This window comes from Aquarana catesbeiana, linkage group LG03 (assembly GCF_042186555.1).
Source record: "Aquarana catesbeiana isolate 2022-GZ linkage group LG03, ASM4218655v1, whole genome shotgun sequence".
In the NCBI taxonomy this organism is placed as follows: Eukaryota; Metazoa; Chordata; class Amphibia; order Anura; family Ranidae; genus Aquarana; species Aquarana catesbeiana.
Window position 1 is genome coordinate 276,226,585 of NC_133326.1, and position 19,756 is coordinate 276,246,340.

The 19,756-nt window shown below is 45.4% G+C and overlaps 1 protein-coding gene across 4 annotated transcripts in view; it reads left to right on the plus strand.

The window, feature by feature from the left end:
- Positions 1-19,756, plus strand: part of RASSF3 (Ras association domain family member 3) — a 242,160-nt gene that overhangs the window by 145,154 nt on the left and 77,250 nt on the right. The window contains exon 1 of one of the 4 annotated variants that reach the window (XM_073620118.1): positions 18,938-19,305. The exons of the other annotated variants lie outside the window; for them this stretch is intronic. Within the exon in view, the coding sequence (XP_073476219.1) occupies positions 19,183-19,305 (123 nt within the window). The 5' untranslated portion in view covers positions 18,938-19,182. Of the gene's footprint in view, positions 1-18,937; positions 19,306-19,756 lie in introns of those variants that run through there. 4 annotated transcript variants of the gene reach the window in all.

A 19,756-nucleotide genomic window follows, 5' to 3' on the forward strand; every position in this document is an offset into this window, starting at 1 on the left:
ATTCCCCCTTAAATCAAGGTTCCCAGAACACCCCTTACATCAGATCCCCCCTTAAATCAGGATTCCACTTTACATTAGAGTCCACAGAGCTCCCCCTTACAGTGTAAGTGGAAATTCTGTGCAGACTCTGATGTAAGGAGGGCCTCTGTGCAGACTCTGATGTAAGGAGGGCCTCTGTGCAGATTCTGATGTAAGGAGGGCCTCTGTGCAGACTCTGATGTAAGGAGGGCCTCTGTGCAGACTCTGATGTAAGGAGGGCCTCTGTGCGGACTCTGATGTAAGGAGGGCTTCTGTGCGGACTCTGATGTAAGGAGGGCCTCTGTGCGGACTCTGATGTAAGGAGGGCCTCTGTGCAGACTCTGATGTAAGGAGGGCCTCTGTGCGGACTCTGATGTAAGGAGGGCCTCTGTGTGGACTCTGATGTAAGGAGGGCCTCTGTGCAGACTCTGATGTAAGGATGTGCGGACTCTGATGTAAGGAGGGCCTCTGTGCAGACTCTGATGTAAGGATGTGCGGACTCTGATGTAAGGAGGGCCTCTGTGCAGACTCTGATGTAAGGAGGGCCTCTGTGTGGACTCTGATGTAAGGAGGGCCTCTGTGCGGACTCTGATGTAAGGAGGGCCTCTGTGCAGACTCTGATGTAAGGAGGGCCTCTGTGCGGATTCTGATGTAAGGAGGGCCTCTGTGCGGACTCTGATGTAAGGAGGGCCTCTGTGCGGACTCTGATGTAAGGAGGGCCTCTGTGCGGACTCTGATGTAAGGAGGGCCTCTGTGCGGACTCTGATGTAAGGAGGGCCTCTGTGCGGACTCTGATGTAAGGGGGGGGGGCTCTGTGCAGACTCTGATGTAAGGGGGGGGCTCTGTGCAGACTCTGATGTAAGGGGGGGGGCTCTGTGCGGACTCTGATGTAATGGGGACCTCTGTGCAGACTCTGATGTAATGGGGACCTCTGTGTGGACTCTGATGTAATGGGGACCTCTGTGTGGACTCTGATGTAATGGGGACCTCTGTGCGGACTCTGATGTAATGGGGACCTCTGTGCGGACTCTGATGTAATGGGGACCTCTGTGCGGACTCTGATGTAAGGGGGAACCTCTGTGTGGACCAAAGTTAATCCCAAAAGCCAAAGTTCAGGGTTATAATTTATTATTTTCTTCTTATTTATGTTTGCGTTAATATTCACTTATTTAATAATATTCACTTGTTATCTTAATATTATAGAAAATACTCTATTCAATAAATATTGTTTGAACCTCATTCTGTTCTATATTGTTGTACTTATTCGTTGACTGTTTTGTTTAAAGGAGGGAGGATTGTATTGGGAGCACTAAAGTTTCAGGTGTGACTGTGTGGCAATGGCAAATGGTTTACATAGCTCACGGCATCACGGGTCAGGTAGAGGGCCCCTTAGCAGAATTTTGCTTAGAGCCCCAGGGAGGTCAGGATCGGCACTGATTGGATCAAATGACAATCGGTTGGAAATGGACATGCAGTTAATTTTTATCCGACCACCCCATAGAGAGCAGCGGGCTGTGTCTGTACCTGTCATCTGCCTGCTCAGTGGGGATCAGCGGAGAGATCCCCCACTAAACAGGCAGATACGCTTGGATGGATTCCGCCCCCGTGTGGAAGGGGCCTTAGTCTATGGTTGTCCAGATGTAAACAGACTTGCAGCAGATTACCTCCGAACCGGTCTAGGTCTGGGGAAAAAAAGGAAAAGGTATGCATCCTTCTCCGCATCTAAACATGATGGATCAGAAGTAGCCTGAATTGTAATATATTGTTGCAAGTCTGTTTTCATCTGGCTGATCACATATCCAACATGAGTCCAGAAAGCCGCAGTTTGTAAATGCACAAAAAACTTAATGGGCACAGATTTGCCATGTTCTGCTCTGATTCAGCAGGGGACCAGTTCCGGGCCAGAGAGTGCCTGTGTTAAAGGGGCCTTACAGGTGCACCCATTTTAAGAAAAAAAGATCATCAGCAGTTCAAGGACTGATCGTTCAGTGCCCCCAACACTGTAACCATGGCGTCTTGCACCGCTCCCAGTCACTGTTTACAATTGGGAGTCGCTGGGCACCAAATCACATCATCACTGTGAAAGCCAGTCACAGAGTTCACATGATCAGGAAATGTAATGCTTCTGGCCCTACAACCTTTTACCACATGACCACCGAAAGGTTTTTACCCACTACATGACCAGGGCATTTTTTACTATTCAGCATTGTGCTTCTTTAACTGGCAGTTGTGCAGTCATGCAAATGACATTTTTATAATTTTTTACACAATAGAGCTTTCTTTTGGTGGTATTTAAACACTACTGGGTTTTTTATTTTTTACTAAATAAATGGAAAAATACAGAAACTGAAAAATGTTTTCTGTTTTTTCATGTTTCTGTTTTAAAATTTTGCAAACAATCTTTAATCCTACATTTAGGCTAAAGTGAATTTTGCTACATTTCTTGAAAATATGAAAATACCGGTAACCCAAATCAGTGTATATTATTTAGTCTGTAGGAAAGTTATAGAGTCTACAAACGATGGTATATGTGTGTGTGTGTGTGTGTGTGTGTGTGTGTGTGTGTGTGTGTGTGTATATATATATATATATATATATATATATATATATTTGAAAGTTGGCCAATCCTGATATAGTCATTTATTCATTCATGACCGTCATTTCTTGAAGCCCTAAAATGCCAGGACAGTACAAATACCCACCAAATAACCATTTTTTGAAAAGTAGGCCATCTGAGGTATTTAGTAAAAGGCATGGTGAGTTTTTTTTAAGTTGTAATTGTCACATTTTTTTGGAAAAATTGAGACATTAATTTTTTATTTCCCCACAATTTGTATTTGTTACATACTGTCACCAAGTGCAGTACAACATGACCATATGACTGGTGTCACAGTGATCAGGGATAAATACATTTTCATTCAAATTTTTAACATTTTTTTTTTTTCTTTTTTTTACCATTTTTGTAATACCTTTTTATCAGAGTAGTTCAGGATCTAGTCTGGGCTGGTGAACAGGGTTTTTTTTTACACTGTTATTGCTTATAACAGTGATGATCACTGTTTTAAGCAATGGTTTTAGCTGTCATGAATGGCTTATATGCATGAGTGCTATTGTGATCTGTAATCACCCTCATTCCGCTAACAACTTCTACCTGGCTTTATCTGGATCTGGGGACTTCAACCATCTTGATTGCCACCACAAGATAAAATGACTCCCACTGCATGCGCAGCTCAGTGTACTTTCTAAAGTATATTTAGAATAGCTTTTTTTTCTCAGAAAATAGGTGCGGGAACTCCCCCTTTTAGAGTTACCCCTTGTTTCCACCCCAACCTACCTGTGGGCACCGTTCTTTGGTTCCACCCCCTACCTACCTCTCAGTACTGCCCCTTTTTTCGAGAATACAGAACCAAATAACATTTGTGGTACTAACTCATTTGTTTGTACTTTGTTAATAACAAGAAAAGCAGTAAAATAGATCCCCTGCAGCCAACAACAATAGACACCTCCAGCAACAATGGACCACCTGCAGCAAAATACCCCCCAACAATATGGCAGCAACAACAGATCTCCCCACACAGAAAGCATCAATAGATCCTCCAGCAGCCAGCTACAATAGACTGCTCCCTCAACAATAGATGTCGCCCAGCAACCTAAGACCAATCCCAGCAACAATTGATCCCCCGCCAGTAACAATAGACCCCCCCCCCCCCCCCCCCCCCCAGCAGCCAGCATCAACAGACACTGTAGCACAACCCAGAACCCCTTGCCATTACATACATTCAGTGTTGGAGGTGCTGGAACTGCGTTCCCCCTTGTTCCTTTTGAAAAAAAAAAGCCCTGATATTGAGAACAGGTTTGTAGGTGCATCAAAAGAAAAGGTAGGCAGTCTTAGACCCCCATACACACTATTAGATTTTCTGCAGATTTTTGTCTTCAGATTTACCAAAACCATATAATATGAACTTTAATGCCGCGTACATACGATGGATGGTTTTCCCGACGGAATTCCGCTCAAGCTTGCCTTGCGTATGCACGGTCACACACAAGTTCTCTGAACTCTCGACCGTCAAGAACGTGGTGACGTACAACACTACAACGAGCCGAGAAAATGAAGTTCAATACTTCTGAGCATGCGTCGAATTGTTTCTGAGCATGCGTAGGAATTTTGTGCGTCGAAATTTGTACAGACAATTGCATTTTCGGATAGGAACTTCCGACCGAAAAATTGAGAACCTGCTCTCAATCTTTTGCTGGTGGGAATTCCGCCAGCAAAAGTCCGATGGAGCATACACACGGTCGCATTTTCCGACCAAAAGCTCTCATCGGTCTTTTGCTGGCTGAATTTCCAATCGTGTGTACGGGGCATAAGAGTTTCAATTTGTATGCAATCAGGCAGACCCTTGTAGTGCTTTGGTAAATATGAAGACAAAAATCTGCATAAAATCTAATAGTGTGTATGCGGTCTTACAGTTGGTGTTCTTGAGAAAGTAGCTACTTCCTGAATAGAAGTCTGTCACCCTGCAAGCCTACAGCAGGCGTCACTAAATGACGGACCACAGTCCAGACATGGACCGAGTGAAAGTCCAGTCCGGACCGCGGCCGCACCACCCAGCAGCCTGAGTGGACTCCTCTTCTCCCGCTGCTGCAGCTGTTAAGGATCACTGCCCTGTACAGGGCGGGAGGAATGGCAGGGTAGACCTGGACGCCCGAGGGTGGGAATTCAGGAAGAGTGGAAGGTCTACAGGGGGAGAGGCAGCTGCCCAACCCCTCCCTCCAAATGCATTTGACGGCCGCTGAACCCACAGCAAGAAGGACCCGGACCCCCCCCCCCCGCATGCACCTGCCCACCACCGCCACCGCTGTGGAAGTCACAGCAGAGACTGTAATGTGAGAAAGGGGAGCTGTGATATGTGGAAGCTGTTATGTGAGAGATGGGCTGTGATGGGATATGGGGGGGCTGTGATGTGAGGGGAAGCTGTGATATTGGGGGGCTGTGATCTGAGGGGGGGGGGTTATGATATGGGGGGCTGTGATATGAAGGGTTTGTGATGTCAGGAGGAGGTCTGGATGTCAAGAGGGCGTGAGCTGTGATGTGGGGGGTTGTGATTGCAGACGGGACTGTGATTGCAAGGACAACTGTGGTGTAAGAAAGGGGAGCTGTGATGTTATATGGGCTGTGATGTTATATGGGGGAAATGTTATATTTCATGTTGTACAAATAAGCCTATTTACTTTGGTAGTAACAGGAGAGCATTTTTTTAAATTATATTATAAATGTACCAAAGTTCAAATACTGCAGACATTGGAAAGTGCACTACGGGCTTGGCATTCTGACTTTTTTTTTTTTTACAAGGAACAGCCTATGTGTTGTTGGTGAGAGGTATCTGTAAAGATGTCTGTCTGAAAAAAAAAATGCCAGAAAAATGTATTGTACATTATACATTACAGCGCTACCTTAATATGAGTGGATGGGTTTCTGCTTTTGCACCCTAAATTGATTAATTTTCAAGAACAATCTTGGTGGCACTAAACAAGCCTCAACCACTTGATTTAACAGTGAAGGTTTAAAGTGTGTCTACGGTCAAAATGTAAAATCATATATACATTTTCACATAGTATTTCAATCATTTCTAGCCTACTCCTATTAAACTGAACAATCTTGAAGTTTTTTTAACAGGCTCTGAGAAACACAGAGCTGAGGCTATGAGTGAGTATTCTGTACACTAACATTTGCTCAGCTGCAACAAAAACTGTATTTTGTGTAATGTGATTATTTTCTATGATCATAAGCACCATCTAGTGGCCATAATGCGGTATTTTTCCTGAAATACCTCAATCAGGAGAAATACCAGATTGTGGCCACTAGATGGTGCTATCATAGGTAATCCTATAACATAAATTCATATCACATAAAATTTGACAATTTTCTTGTTGCAGCTGTGCAAATGTTAAATAAATGGAAACTGACCCCTTAGTGAAGTGAAAACTTTAGTTACATGCAGTAACTGAGATGATTTTAATGCATATCTTTAAATCTGAGTTTTTGTGATTCTATGACATAGGAAAGCTGACACTTATTTACAACTGCCAATCTTCAACGGTATATAAAAAAAAAAAAATGTAGGTGCCCTTTTGAAGATTTTTTTTTTTCATATGCATTATGACTCTGAAACACTTTTATCTGGTATCCGGTAGCAAGCCGAGCTCCACAGAAATGTTACTGACCACCAAACAATATAATGATTAGGGAAAATGTTTGTAGTTTAGCCGGTTAAAAATGGAAGGTCAGCCTTTTATATTCAGTACAATTGAAAACACATGCTCTGTGGTTGCTCGTAATGAGGTTATACACATTGTTAAAAAGACAACTGTCTATTTTGTACATTCATCCTTTATTAGTAAAAGTAAAGACCTAAGAACAGGTTTCTTTGCCGCACACCCACTATTGTGTAATGCCTCTTGTTTTGGAAACATATATTGTATTTCTGACAGCGAGGCAGTAGACTATGCTCTGTAGACGTTCGATCACTATTGTAAGGTAACAGGTTAATCCTGTTTATGGTCTTAGCGATGAGGTCACTGTAACCATAGATAACCTTGTATTTACCCAAAGACATTATGTGATTGAAACAGGGTGGAAAAGAGAAAAAAAAAACTAAGTGCCTGTCAAAGTTTGACAGCTACGCAATGTGTGCTGTCTGTTCTCCTCATTAACTATAAATGCGCCTGTAGGGTGTGGAAATATTCTTCTTAATTTATGATTATGAATATTGTTATACCTGATATCATTTGTATCTCTGTTCAGCTGCTGTCATGACACACACACATACACACACACACATACACACACACACACACACGGCTACCAAGCTGTATTGTTAGGATGGTGACACTGCTTTTCCCTACTGCAGCTTGCAACACCCTGTGCCATTTGTCTGCTGTACAGGGGATTGTGGAAAGATAATATATAGAAAGGAAGTTATGCTGGCAGTACTTTTAAAATAATGTTTAAAGTGGAGTTCCAGGCTATATCCATAGCTCCCAACTGTCCCTGATTTTGCGGGACTCTCCCTGATTTGGAACAAAGTCCCTCTGTCCCTACAGGGGGGTGTGTCCTATGCCTACATACTTTTGCTAATAGGTGTCCCTCGTTCCCTTCTCAATAAGTTGGGAGGTATGTATACTTGACTGATCTTAAAAATGGTCCCTCCCTTAACATCTACTTACCTGCTCTAATCTAGTCACGTGATACGTCTCCCCTGTGTAAGCCAGCGGCAGCTGCAGGGGAGAGGACAGAGCAATCGACAACAGCTGGTAATGTCTGAGAGTGGTGATGTCATCCATAGGCTTCTTTGGACCATCCGTTGTTGGAGCATCCTCTCTTCCTAGCAGCTGACACAGCAGGCCGGATGACGTGATTGGACCGGAGCGCCCTGAAAATAGGTAGGTATATGCATTTTTCTTACACAGGTTAGTCAGCATAGGTGTTAGGAGGAGGGAGAGGGAATAATTTTAGATTAGCCTTGCATAGCCTGGTATAACACTTTAATGAGTACATAATTGGACTAAAGGCCGTTTTTAATATACAACTAAAGTAATTTTTGTATGCAAAACTGATAAACCGTTAAATAAAACCTATACTTTATAAGAAAATGTCATAATAAAGTATAAATAATGTTTCAGATATATAAATCTAAAGTCCGGATTTGGGAGCCCCACCCCTAGTTAAGTTTGCCACTGGAGATTTGGGGGGGGGGGGGGGGGGGCGGAACCTTGACACCCTGAGCTAACAGGAAGTGATTGAATGACACTGGGTTTCATTCAACCCAAAAGAGGAGTGGCACCGCATTGTTGGATCAGTAAGTCTGCAGGGGACAGCACTAGAGACCGGGTGGGCATAGCAGTTGGAGCTGCTTTTATCTTATTTGGTTGATTGGGCTTTAATATACAATTACACAAACAAAAAATGTTCAAAATTTTCCATTTTAGCAAAGCAGTATTATTTTTACTGTTCTACTTTAATACATGGGAAGGAGAATCTGCCCTAAAAGCACTAATATTTGGTTATCTTTATAATTTATTTGAATTGATTGGTTGGTGGAGTAATGAACTAGCCAATTATGTCCCGGATATAAAAGGTAACCAAATAACGCAGGCTCTGCTTTTATCTTACTACGATTTATGGAGCTTTGATCTCAATGTAAAGGTATTGTCAGAACTATTTGGTTGGAGGAAAGGGTGGTGACAGAATTATATATCAGTGAATGGTAGGAATCTGACCTTGAGGCAGAGAGAAAGGAACTACCCTAATGACTAAGGATGATAATGAGAAAACTAGGTAATGATTATGTATAGCATTGATGACAGTACTATATTCATTATACTCATTAGAGATCACAGGAGGAATGCATGTATCTTTCCAATCTAAGTTTCATATAACTATTAATTTAAAATTATTATAAAATGACCAAATTAAATTTGGTAAATTAGTTCACCTTTACCAAAAAAATGACCATGCAGATAAGAGATGTCGATAGATAAAAACAAACTGCGCAGCTTTCAGCAAAATTGTATAATACCCTTGTTATACAGTAGGTGTAGGCCATTTACATACCTCATGAAGCATGACTGGAAAACTCCCATGATGTCGCTTAGAGAGATCCAGCTGTTACTGTTCACTTTCTCAATCACAGGAGTGAGCTCTTATTCTAATTCTCCTCCCCCTTTACACACACATGCACGCACGAGCGCGCGCACACACAGACAGACACACACACACGTTCTTTCTCTCCCCTGATGCAGTAGCTCTGACCGTTTGAGAGCTTACTCTTGTGAAAGTGAACAGTAATAGCTGGGCTTCTCTTGGCCAACGTCTGTAGCAACATCCTGAGAGTTTTCACAATCAGGCTTCGTAAGGGACGTAAATGGCCTACACCTATAGCAAAGGCATTATTAATTTGGTAAAGGTGAACTAACCCTTTCAAGCTGAGCTCCAGTCAAACCGTTAACTTCATCAAAGCGATCCTTTTTTACCAGGTAAGAATATCTATTTATGTCCATCCAAGGTTTACAGAGATCTACCACACAGCACCATCCTGTCTGACAGGGCAAAAGACCTAATTCTTTTTCTGCTACAGTTAGGCTGGGTTCACATATATGCGGATTGGAAATAGACATGTGCAATCCCTTTCGTAACGAATCGAAATTTGGCCGAATTTTGCATCTTTCGGACATTCGGATGCATCCGAATGTCTGAATAAAAAAATAACAAATTTCAACTAATAAGAAAGAAATTATAGTGAATATAACGAATGAATTCGACATGATTCGGTAATTCGTTAAAGATCTAATGAAACAAAAGGTCAACTCAAAGTAAATCTTACAGTCCAATCAGCTGATTAATTTTGTGCTGGAGGTTGGATTTAGGCTCGGTTCACACAGGGACGATTTGTCAGGCGACCTAGTCGCCTGACAAGTCGCCTCCCGTTCTGTGCTATGGAACCGTTCTAAGGGGAGCGACGCAAGTCGCTCCGACTTAGAAAAAGGTTCCTGTACGACTTTGGGGGCGACTTGCATAGACTTCTATACAGAAGTCGTTTTGCAAGTCGCCCGGGCAGTCGTGTGCAGGTCGCCTCGGTGAGGCGACCTGCAAGTCGTGCCGCCTCTGGTGTGAACCGAGGCTAAGTGCATTCCTGAGAACTGAGTGAGAAGGGTATTGTATTGTATTTGAGCAGAGGAGAAGAGATATTGTCATTGTGTGTGTTAATAGATTCAATAAACAAACGACTTTTCAACTACGAATCATTATCACGAATATATATACATACATAAATATTGAATTTCAACTAATACGAAAGAAATTATAGTGGATATAATGAATGAATTCGACATGATTCGAGATTCAGTATAACGAATATCGACACTCTACGAATAATAACGAATTATCCGAAAACGAATTAACGTAACATAATGAATATAACAGATCGAAATTATGTATTTTACGAATTACAACAAACCGAAACTGAACTAAATTTCCCGTTGCACACAAGTCTAATTGGAAAGTGGGTTTCCCTCTCATCCAATTCGCATGACAGGCGAGTGTGAACGGTTCTCAATGCAGCCAGTTCACACAGGTTCAGGACAGCCGCAGGCCAGATTGTAGAAGGGTCCTGCTCGTCTCTGGGTCCGGTTTAGGTGCCAATTCAGGCAAAAATTTGCAGTTGAATTGCACTTGAACCGCTATACCAGGCCCCATGCTGTGAACTGCGGCCACACTTATGTGAACCCGGCCTTAAAGTGGTTATAAACCATAAACATGAAATCCGGACAAAGCATACATTATCCCTCTATAGTGTGTACTTGTCATTTCTGTCTGCAGCTTCCTTCCTCTATCAGCATGAGTCACTTCTGACAAGTTTTCCTGATAACAAGAGAAAAATGGTGATGGGAGGAACCTCTAGCTGTTTGCCAGCCTCAACTCTATTGCTGTGAGCTGTGTGAAGGGGGTGTATCCAGGGAGAAGAAACAGAGAGATTGTTCCCTTTGTACAGATCCTTGTGTTTGTCAACACAGGGCTCTGGGCTGCGATTGGACACAGCTGCTCAGCAGGTCCTGGCTATGAATCATTGGCTGGGACATGCTGACAAATTCCCACTGTGTATAATACCAGTGGGTATCAGGGGTGGAGGGCCTGTATGAGCCTTCCAACTGCAGGTGGTTAATCCAAGACAAAGAACTCTGAAAATACTTACCTTTCCTGTTGCTTGCGCCTCTGAACTCCGCTCCATTTAGTAGAAATCGGAAGAGAAACTGACACTTCCATGAAGGTCTATCTCCTAAATCCCCCACAGCTCTCACTGGTTCCTCCTGCTGACCTCAATGTCATTACTGTATCCTGTAATAGGTGGAGGTCAGAAGGCATAACCAATGAGAGCTGCAGAGGACCCTGGAGATTGATTCCCAAAAGTTTGTTTTTTCTGTGGACTTCAGTCCAAGAAAAGAGCAGAGAGCTTAGCACCGTGGAAAGCAGAAGTGTTGTTTTTTTTTTTTTTTTTTGTTTACAGGCACGTCTTGGGATAATTTATATACTCTAGCAACATGGCCCCTTAAAGTGGTTCTACAGCCCAAACATTTTTTACTTTTTTGCCTTCCTTGTAATAGGGTCAAAAATGTTCAGCATAACTTCTGTGGATAAAACATGGTCTATGAATGAAAAATGGACAGAAGATGAATGAATGGAGGTCTGCCCCCTCCATTCATAGATCGTGTTTCATTTATATGTAGCCCCCTGTTCCTAAAAATGGGGCTATAGTGTAAATTTAGTTTTTGGCTGAGCTGTAAACAGCTCAGATTTGATTGTATATTTGGTTCTGTTCTAAACTTGGCTGAGTTGTGCATTTCCCACTGTTGCCAGTAGGTGTCACTGGGACCACAGTACAGTGTGAGAATTACAACTAGGTTGAGCTGTGATGAATATTCTTTTTCTGGAAACAGCCCAGTAGGAGGTGCTTGGCCGCTGTGCATTCTGGGAAGGGGTATTTATTGGACAGATGCCATGTGCTCTTAATCATTCGTTACCTTGGGGCCCTCCTGACCTGAGGATGTGCTGCTGCAAGTTCTGCAGTAGGCCCAGAAGCCTGTCTGGGGCCTACTAATCCTGAGGTGGTCCTTAGGCTGTCTTGCCTGCGTGGAAGAAGACGAGCCAAGCTGAGGAGGTCCAGGGGAGGACCCTTGCTGGAGAGAGCCAGGATGAAGGCTGGTCTCTCAGGAGGGTCTGGTGACTCGTTTGGAGGATGCACCTATATCTAAACTACCCTTACAGTACCGCCGGGACGGCTTAAAGGTTTTGGTACTGTCAAGCTGTTCTACAATCTAATCAAGGTAACTAGCTCCTGGCTGCTAAGTCTGTGAGAGAGACTTATCCAAGAGTGCTACTGGCTGCTAAGTCTGTGAGAGAGACTTATCCAGACATTCCACCGGTTGCTAGGTCTGTGTGAGAGACCTATCCAGGTATCCAAGATCTTATAAAGGAAAGCTGTTTTGCCTTTGGATTCAAGGAGTCTGTAAGTGATCTGCTAAAAAGGTTATCTGAAACTTCCTCTAACCCTCTCTCCTACTACTTTTCTCAAGTTCTCATTAAAGCATTGAAAAATACCTAAAGTGACGGGTGCCTTAATTCTGTTCAACTTCCCGTTATAGCCATGGACTTAGCTCTGGGGTGAATGTAAGCTCGCTCCCTGTAGCTGGAGGTACCTTTTTGCTCCCAGTAAACCCAGGGGGGTGCGCTACACATAGAAGCTGTAGTATTGGCTTCTATGAATGGAGGAGTTGAGTAGTAAAGGTGGACATAGTCGGAGGAGGGCCTGTTACTGCTCCCTTAGTTTTATTAACCCCGCTGCACCGGGAGAATATGACAACAGAGTAGGATTGGGGACGCAGCAGCACAAGGAACACATCACGTTGAGGGTAAAATCCCTTGTGCTGATTATTTAAGTTAACTTAAATTGGTTGTAAAGGCAGAAGGTTTTTTCTATCTTTTAATGCATTCTCTGCATTAAGATAAAATCTTTCTGTGTGCAGCAGCCCCCCTAATACTTATCTGAGTCCATCTGGATCCAGCGATGTTGTACAAGAGACTCGGCTGTCCGGGACTCTCCCTCCCGATGAGACACCGCAGCGGGAACTGTCAATCAAAGTCAGCCAATTAGGAGAGAGAGGGGACAGGGCCGAGTTGCAGCTCCAGGTTTGAATGGATACCGGGAGCTGTGACTCGGCTCGGCTTGGGTGCCCCCCATAGCAAGCTGCTTGCTGTGGGGGCACTCAGCAGAAGTGGGACCTGAGAAGAGGAGGACTCTCTGTGCAAAACCACTACACAGGGCAAGTATGTATAACATGTTTGTTATTTTCATACAAAAAGAACACGAGACTTTAGTATCACTTTAAGCTTTAAAGCTATCTAAGTTCTGTAAATAGAGTAGGCCTCCAGTGATACCACATTATGTAGACTGATGGTTGTGTAATGGTGAATCATAGTCCCGTACACATTCTGAGGTATGCAATTATTGCATAAGGAAAATGAGGTCATTCCAGACCAAGAACTGACTTGAAGACGATTTCTTGCCAAAGTATGCAGAGACCTGCCTTTGCCTGTAAACATGTATTTGTCTTTTTTAAATATACAATACTGGAATAAATAGATGTTTCCTCACACCAGAGGAGAGCATAGTAAAATAACAATGACATCCATTGCTGAGCTTTCCTTGAAGACACAAGTTCCATCACTGACATGCTGTTCTATTGGCTTTAAGCCTAAAAAATGATGTATTGCAGCTTACCAATCCTTAGATGAGGTTCCTGCATTCATTGTTTTCTTTATTTTCATCTGGTAATCCTGCAAATAAACGTCTTGTTCCTGGGTGGCTGCTCTCACTCACTTCGCTGTATCTCTGGAGTGAGCCATTGTCACACAGGCTCAACATATTGAGAAATGGCCTACACAACTGATGTAACTGTACTTTTAACCTCAGTCAATTCTTACAAGCAGGGGCATTTCAATGCAAAAAAGCATTCATGCACTTTTTTTGCCCTTAAATTATTTTTCTTGTGCTTGTGTTTTTTTTTTTTTTTTTTGTACTTATAACCCCAGTAAGGCCTTGTTCGTGCAGGTGGTTAAAACAGGCCGTTGGCCCACATTTTTACCGCCCATCAAAATCCTGGACGTTGCTCCCATACTATCTTCTGAAAAGTGATCAAACGTAGATGGCTTTTTAGAACGCAGTAGATACTGCCTTCTCTTTGAACTGCATTCATCTGGTGTGATAGTTATTTCCTAATACGTATTTCACATCATTACTGTTGAGCACCTTCCTATATGGTATGAAGGATCTGGTTTTTCTACTGGATTCCAAATGCATCTTCCCCTCTTCATCTCCATTATGATGGCCATACATGCTTCGGCAAATTATCAGTTTTTGATCAACCTCTTCTGATAGGGATAATTGATCTATAATCAACAACCCATTTGATCGATATACCACACACGGGCAAGTGGATTTCAATCAATATTTAAAACGTTTGTTAGCCCAATATTTCATATTCCTGATATGTGGATGCTGTACCATGTACTTGTATGGAAAAGTATCCTGTTCTCCTTTATATTGCTTCCTTTGTGTGAAATCCCTGGTGTTCCTGACAAATCCCTCTGTTATTAAAAACTGACCACACTAAGCAGGAGAACACAGCATGGTCAGTTCTCTAGCTATGTTGGGAACTCAGTATGCTCTCCTCCAATGATCAGACTTGTCCTGACACACCTCCACTGCACAGCCATTCACTGGGAAGCTCAGTGTCTGCTGCTTTTCCTCCTTCCCCTAGCTTTTATTCAGCCGAGAACAGAGGAAGTGTGATCATATTTATATTCTTATCATATTTATAATGTTGTTTTTACATCTATACAAAAATGTTTTGAATTTTTTATTTCTTTTTTAAACTGAATGGGTTGTTTTACAAGGTTATCGTTTACAATCACTTTACGATACGATTAATAAAATATTATCATAAATTATATTATCATTAATTATCACATAATCTGAGCGCATACGATTGTATTCATGAACAAAGTATCTCAGTGCTAGAAATCAATGCAAAATGATGGGTAAATTTTCGCCATGGCCAATTGACTTAGTTTGTTTGTATCTAATCTAAATTGAGCCTTTATTGATCAGAAGAGAAATTATGGCTGTTCAATTGTATGCGGATTCAGTCTTTGGATTGAATTACACATTGATCTGATAATGAAGTTAACCACCATTACATGTAGTAGGGGGAGTAGTAGTTTAAAGAAGAAAGATAACATTGTGCTTTCAGCTCAGCTCACAGAAAGTGACAAGGTCACTAGCAGATCAACAGATATATTCCATACTTGATTATTACACTTTTAACTAGACTTACAAAATGTCCCCTCTCCTCTCCTAACACCCATTTTGACTAACCTGTGTTAAAATGATGTACAGTGCCTTGAAAAATTATTCATACCCCTTGATATTTTCCACATTTTGCCATGTTACAACCAAAAACGTAAATGTATTTTATTGGGATTTTATGTGATAGACCAACACAAAGTGGCACATAATTGTGAAGTGGAAGGAAAATGATAAATGGTTATCAAAATTATTTTACAAATAAATATATGAAAAGTGTGGTGTGCATTTGTATTCAGCCCCATTTTTACTCTGATACCCCTAACTAAAATCTAGTGGAACCAATTTCCTTCAGAAGTCATCTGAATAGTAAATAGAGTCCACCTGTGTGTAATTTAATCTCAGTCTAAATACAGCTGTTCTGTGAAGCCCTCAGAGGTTTGTTAGAGAACCTTAGTGAACAAACAGCAACAGGAAGGCCAAGGAACATACCAAACAAGTCAGGGATAAAATTGTGAAGAATTTTTAAGGGGTCGTAAACCCTCAATGTTTTTCACCTTGCATTCTATACATTAAGGTGAAAAACCTTTTGTGGTGCAGCCCCCCTTTTACTTACCTGAACCCGATCGTTCCAGCGACGGGGATGAGCAAAGCAACTCCAGCTGCTGTCTCGGGTCCTCATTGGCTAAATTGATAGCAGCAGGAGCATTGGCTCCCGCTGCTGTCAATCAAAGCCAGTGACATGGGATCGGGGGGGCGAGGCCGAATCCTGCTGTCTGTGTCAATGGACGGAGCAGCGGGACTCAGAGCACGCCCACACGACTGCCCCCAGGGAATGCGGGTCTCCGAGGGGGCACTCGAGAAGAGGAGGATCGGGGCCCCTCTCTGCAAAACCCTTGCACAGAGGTAAGTATAACATGTTTGTTATTAAAAGAAAAAAAAAAAAAAAAAAAAAAAAAAGATTAAGGGGTTGTACTGTAATCGGGGCACTGATAATCAGTGTCCTGATTACTTGTACAGTCTTCCATGCGAGTTGATGCCGCTGATCGCCTCTCCTCTCCTCACACACATTAACAGGTGATTGGCTGTGATTGAACACAGCCGATCACATGGGTAAGGAGCCTTGCCATCGGCTTTTTACCTAAATTGGGGACAGTACGCCCCCGCGGGTGCGATGCCATATGCATATCATGGGTACGCGATGGTGACACTGGGGCCATGTTCAGGGTGCAGAGTTTAGGAGTGCGCCACGTACAGAGTTTAGGAGTGTGCTATGTACAGGGTGCAGAGTTCAGGAGTGTGCCAGGTGCAGAGTTCAGGAGTGTGCCAGGTGCAGAGTTCAGGAGTGTGCCAGGTGCAGGAGTGTGCTATGTACAGGGTGTAGTGTTCAGGAGTGTGCCAGGTGCAGAGTTCAGGAGTGTGCTATGTACAGGGTGCATAGTTTAGGAGTGAGCCAGGTGCAGGGTGCAGAGTTTAGGAGTGCGCTATGTACAGGGTGCAGAGTTCAGGGGTGCGCCAGGCGCAGAGTTCAGGAGTGCACCTGGCGCAAAGTTCAGGAGTGCGCCAGGGACAGGGTGCAGAGTTCAGGAGTGTGCCTGGAGCAGAGTTAAGGAGTGCACAGTGTGCAGAGTTCAGGGGTGTGCCTGGAGCAGAGTTCAGGGGTGTGCCTGGAGCAGAGTTCAGGGGTGTGCCTGGAGCAGAGTTCAGGGGTGTGCCTGGAGCAGAGTTCAGGGGTGTGCCTGGAGCAGAGTTCAGGAGTGTGCCTGGAGCAGAGTTCAGGGGTGTGCCAGGTACAGGGTGCAGAGTTCAGGGGTGTGCCTGGTGCAGAGTTCAGGGGTGTGCCTGGTGCAGAGTTCAGGGGTGTGCCTGGTGCAGAGTTCAGGGGTGCACAGGGCGCAGAGTTCAGGAGTGTGCCTGGCGCAGAGTTCAGGAGTGTGCCTGGCGCAGAGTTCAGGAGTGTGCCTGGCGCAGAGTTCAGGAGTGCAAAGGGTGCAGAGTTCAGGGGTGTGCCTGGAGCAGAGTTCAGGGGTGTGCCTGGAGCAGAGTTCAGGGGTGCACAGGGTGCAGAGTTCAGGGGTGTGCCTGGTGCGGAGTTCAGGGGTGTGCCTGGTGCGGAGTTCAGGGGTGTGCCTGGTGCGGAGTTCAGGGGTGTGCCAGGTGCGGAGTTCAGGGGTGTGCCAGGTGCAGAGTTCAGGGGTGTGCCAGGTACAGGGTGCAGAGTTCAGGAGTGTGCCTGGTGCAGAGTTCAGGAGTGTGCCAGGGTGCAGAGTTCAGGAGTGTGCCAGGGTGCAGAGTTCAGGAGTGTGCCAGGGTGCAGACTTCAGGAGTGTGCCAGGGTGCAGAGTTCAGGGGTGTGCCTGGTGCAGAGTTCAGGATTGTGCCTGGTCCAGAGTTCAGGAGTGCACAGGGTGCAGAGTTCAGGAATGCACAGGGTGCAGAGTTCAGGAGTGTGCCTGGTGCAGAGTTCAGGGGTGTGCCAGGTACAGGGTGCAGAGTTCAGGAGTGTGCCTGGTGCAGAGTTCAGGGGTGTGCCTGGTGGAGAGTTCAGGGGTGTGCCAGGTACAGGGTGCAGAGTTCAGGGGTGTGCCTGGTGGAGAGTTCAGGGGTGTGCCAGGTACAGGGTGCAGAGTTCAGGAGTGTGCCTGGTGCAGAGTTCAGGGGTGTGCCTGGTGCAGAGTTCAGGGGTGTGCCTGGTGCAGAGTTCAGGGGTGTGCCTGGTGGAGAGTTCAGGGGTGTGCCAGGTACAGGGTGCAGAGTTCAGGAGTGCACAGGGTGCAGAGTTCAGGGGTGTGCCTGGTGGAGAGTTCAGGGGTGTGCCAGGTACAGGGTGCAGAGTTTAGGAGTGTGCCTGGTGCAGAGTTCAGGGGTGTGCCTGGTGGAGAGTTCAGGGGTGTGCCAGGTACAGGGTGCAGAGTTCAGGGGTGTGCCTGGTGGAGAGTTCAGGGGTGTGCCAGGTACAGGGTGCAGAGTTCAGGAGTGTGCCTGGTGCAGAGTTCAGGGGTGTGCCTGGTGCAGAGTTCAGGGGTGTGCCTGGTGGAGAGTTCAGGGGTGTGCCAGGTACAGGGTGCAGAGTTCAGGAGTGCACAGGGTGCAGAGTTCAGGGGTGTGCCTGGTGGAGAGTTCAGGGGTGTGCCAGGTACAGGGTGCAGAGTTTAGGAGTGTGCCTGGTGCAGAGTTCAGGAGTGCACAGGGTGCAGAGTTCAGGAGTGCACAGGGTGCAGAGTTCAGGGGTGTGCCTGGTGGAGAGTTCAGGGGTGTGCCAGGTACAGGGTGCAGAGTTTAGGAGTGTGCCTGGTGCAGAGTTCAGGAGTGCACAGGGTGCAGAGTTCAGGGGTGTTCCATGTACAGGGTGCAGAGTTCAGGGGTGTGCCTGGTGGAGAGTTCAGGGGTGTGCCAGGTACAGGGTGCAGAGTTTAGGAGTGTGCCTGGTGCAGGGTGCAGAGTTTAGGAGTGTGCCTGGTGCAGAGTTCAGGAGTGCACAGGGTGCAGAGTTCAGGGGTGTTCCATGTACAGGGTGCAGAGTTCAGGGGTGTGCCAGGTACAGGGTGCAGAGTTCAGGAGTGCACAGGGTGCAGGATTCAGGAGTGTGCCAGGTACAGGGTGCAGGGTTCAGGAGTGTGCCAGGTACAGGGTGCAGAATTCAGGCTGCAAAACTGGGTGTGAGGGTCACATGAGAAGGCCTGGCAGCCCTTGTGTTTGGCATACAGTATATGCTGTAGGGTCTGGTAAAGGAGGTGGGACATGGCCGGTGGGTGGAGCTTTGCTCTGTATACAGGAGGAGTAGTGCTCACCTGTAGGGTGAGGTCTAGTGAAGGCGGGTATAGCTGATAGGCAGAGCTGTGCTCTGTATAGAGAGAGTTGTTCACCCGTACGGGCCGTCCCAGGAGGCGGGACTGTGGCCGGCAGGTGGAGCTGTACTGTGTAGGCGGGATGTTCCACCTGTAGCGTGCAGTGCAGTAGGCGGTCCTGTGGCCGGTAGGTGGAGCTGTGCGTCCGAAGAGCAGGAAGTTTATCTCTTGATCCCAGTACGGTGCGGACGGCAGCGCTTTAGTGGGCGTACAGAGAGTTCTCCAGTACAGCTCCTTCTGTCACCCGGCCGGGCTCCGCTCTATGGTGTGGTATTCCCCGGACTGTCCTCGTGTGGTGTGTGTGTATCGGTGTAATGCCCCGGGAGGGGGAGGAGGAGGGCACTGAGCAGCCCGGCCGGGTGGAAGGCATGTGGTGCTGAGCCGTGTATCGGCAGCAGATGACGTGGAGTAGCACTATGAGCAGCGGATACAGCAGTCTGGAGGAAGACTCCGAGGAGTTTTACTTCACCGCCAAGACTTCCTTCAAGAGGAGCCCGTGGAAGGGAGCCAGGGGCCAGCATGTGAGTATTCACCGAGGGAGGGAGGGGGCCATCCATCCGTCATCCATCCGTCCCCTGTGTGAGCTTCATATGGGATGATGGCAGTGCTCCACCCACAACTGCCCATTATTGATGAGCTGTGTGCCCTGTACATCTCACATGTCCACTCTGTACTCTCTTACATGGTATTTGGTGTCCTGCTTTATGTAAGGACTGGTATCCACCACAATCCCTGCATTCAGTGTGCGCTTCTCTGTGTGTGGTATCATGCGATTAATGTGCGTTCTTTATTTTTTAAATTTTTTGTTATGTGTTCACAAGCAAAAAAGTGCATATTAAATGCCCTGCAATGGTTGTTACTAGTGCGACGTGACAAGTCGAAGACCATGTATTTTAATGGCCACTCTTCTAATTGCGACTCAAGTCACAGCAGCTCCAAAAAAAGCTTCCTGCATTACTTTGATGCGACTTG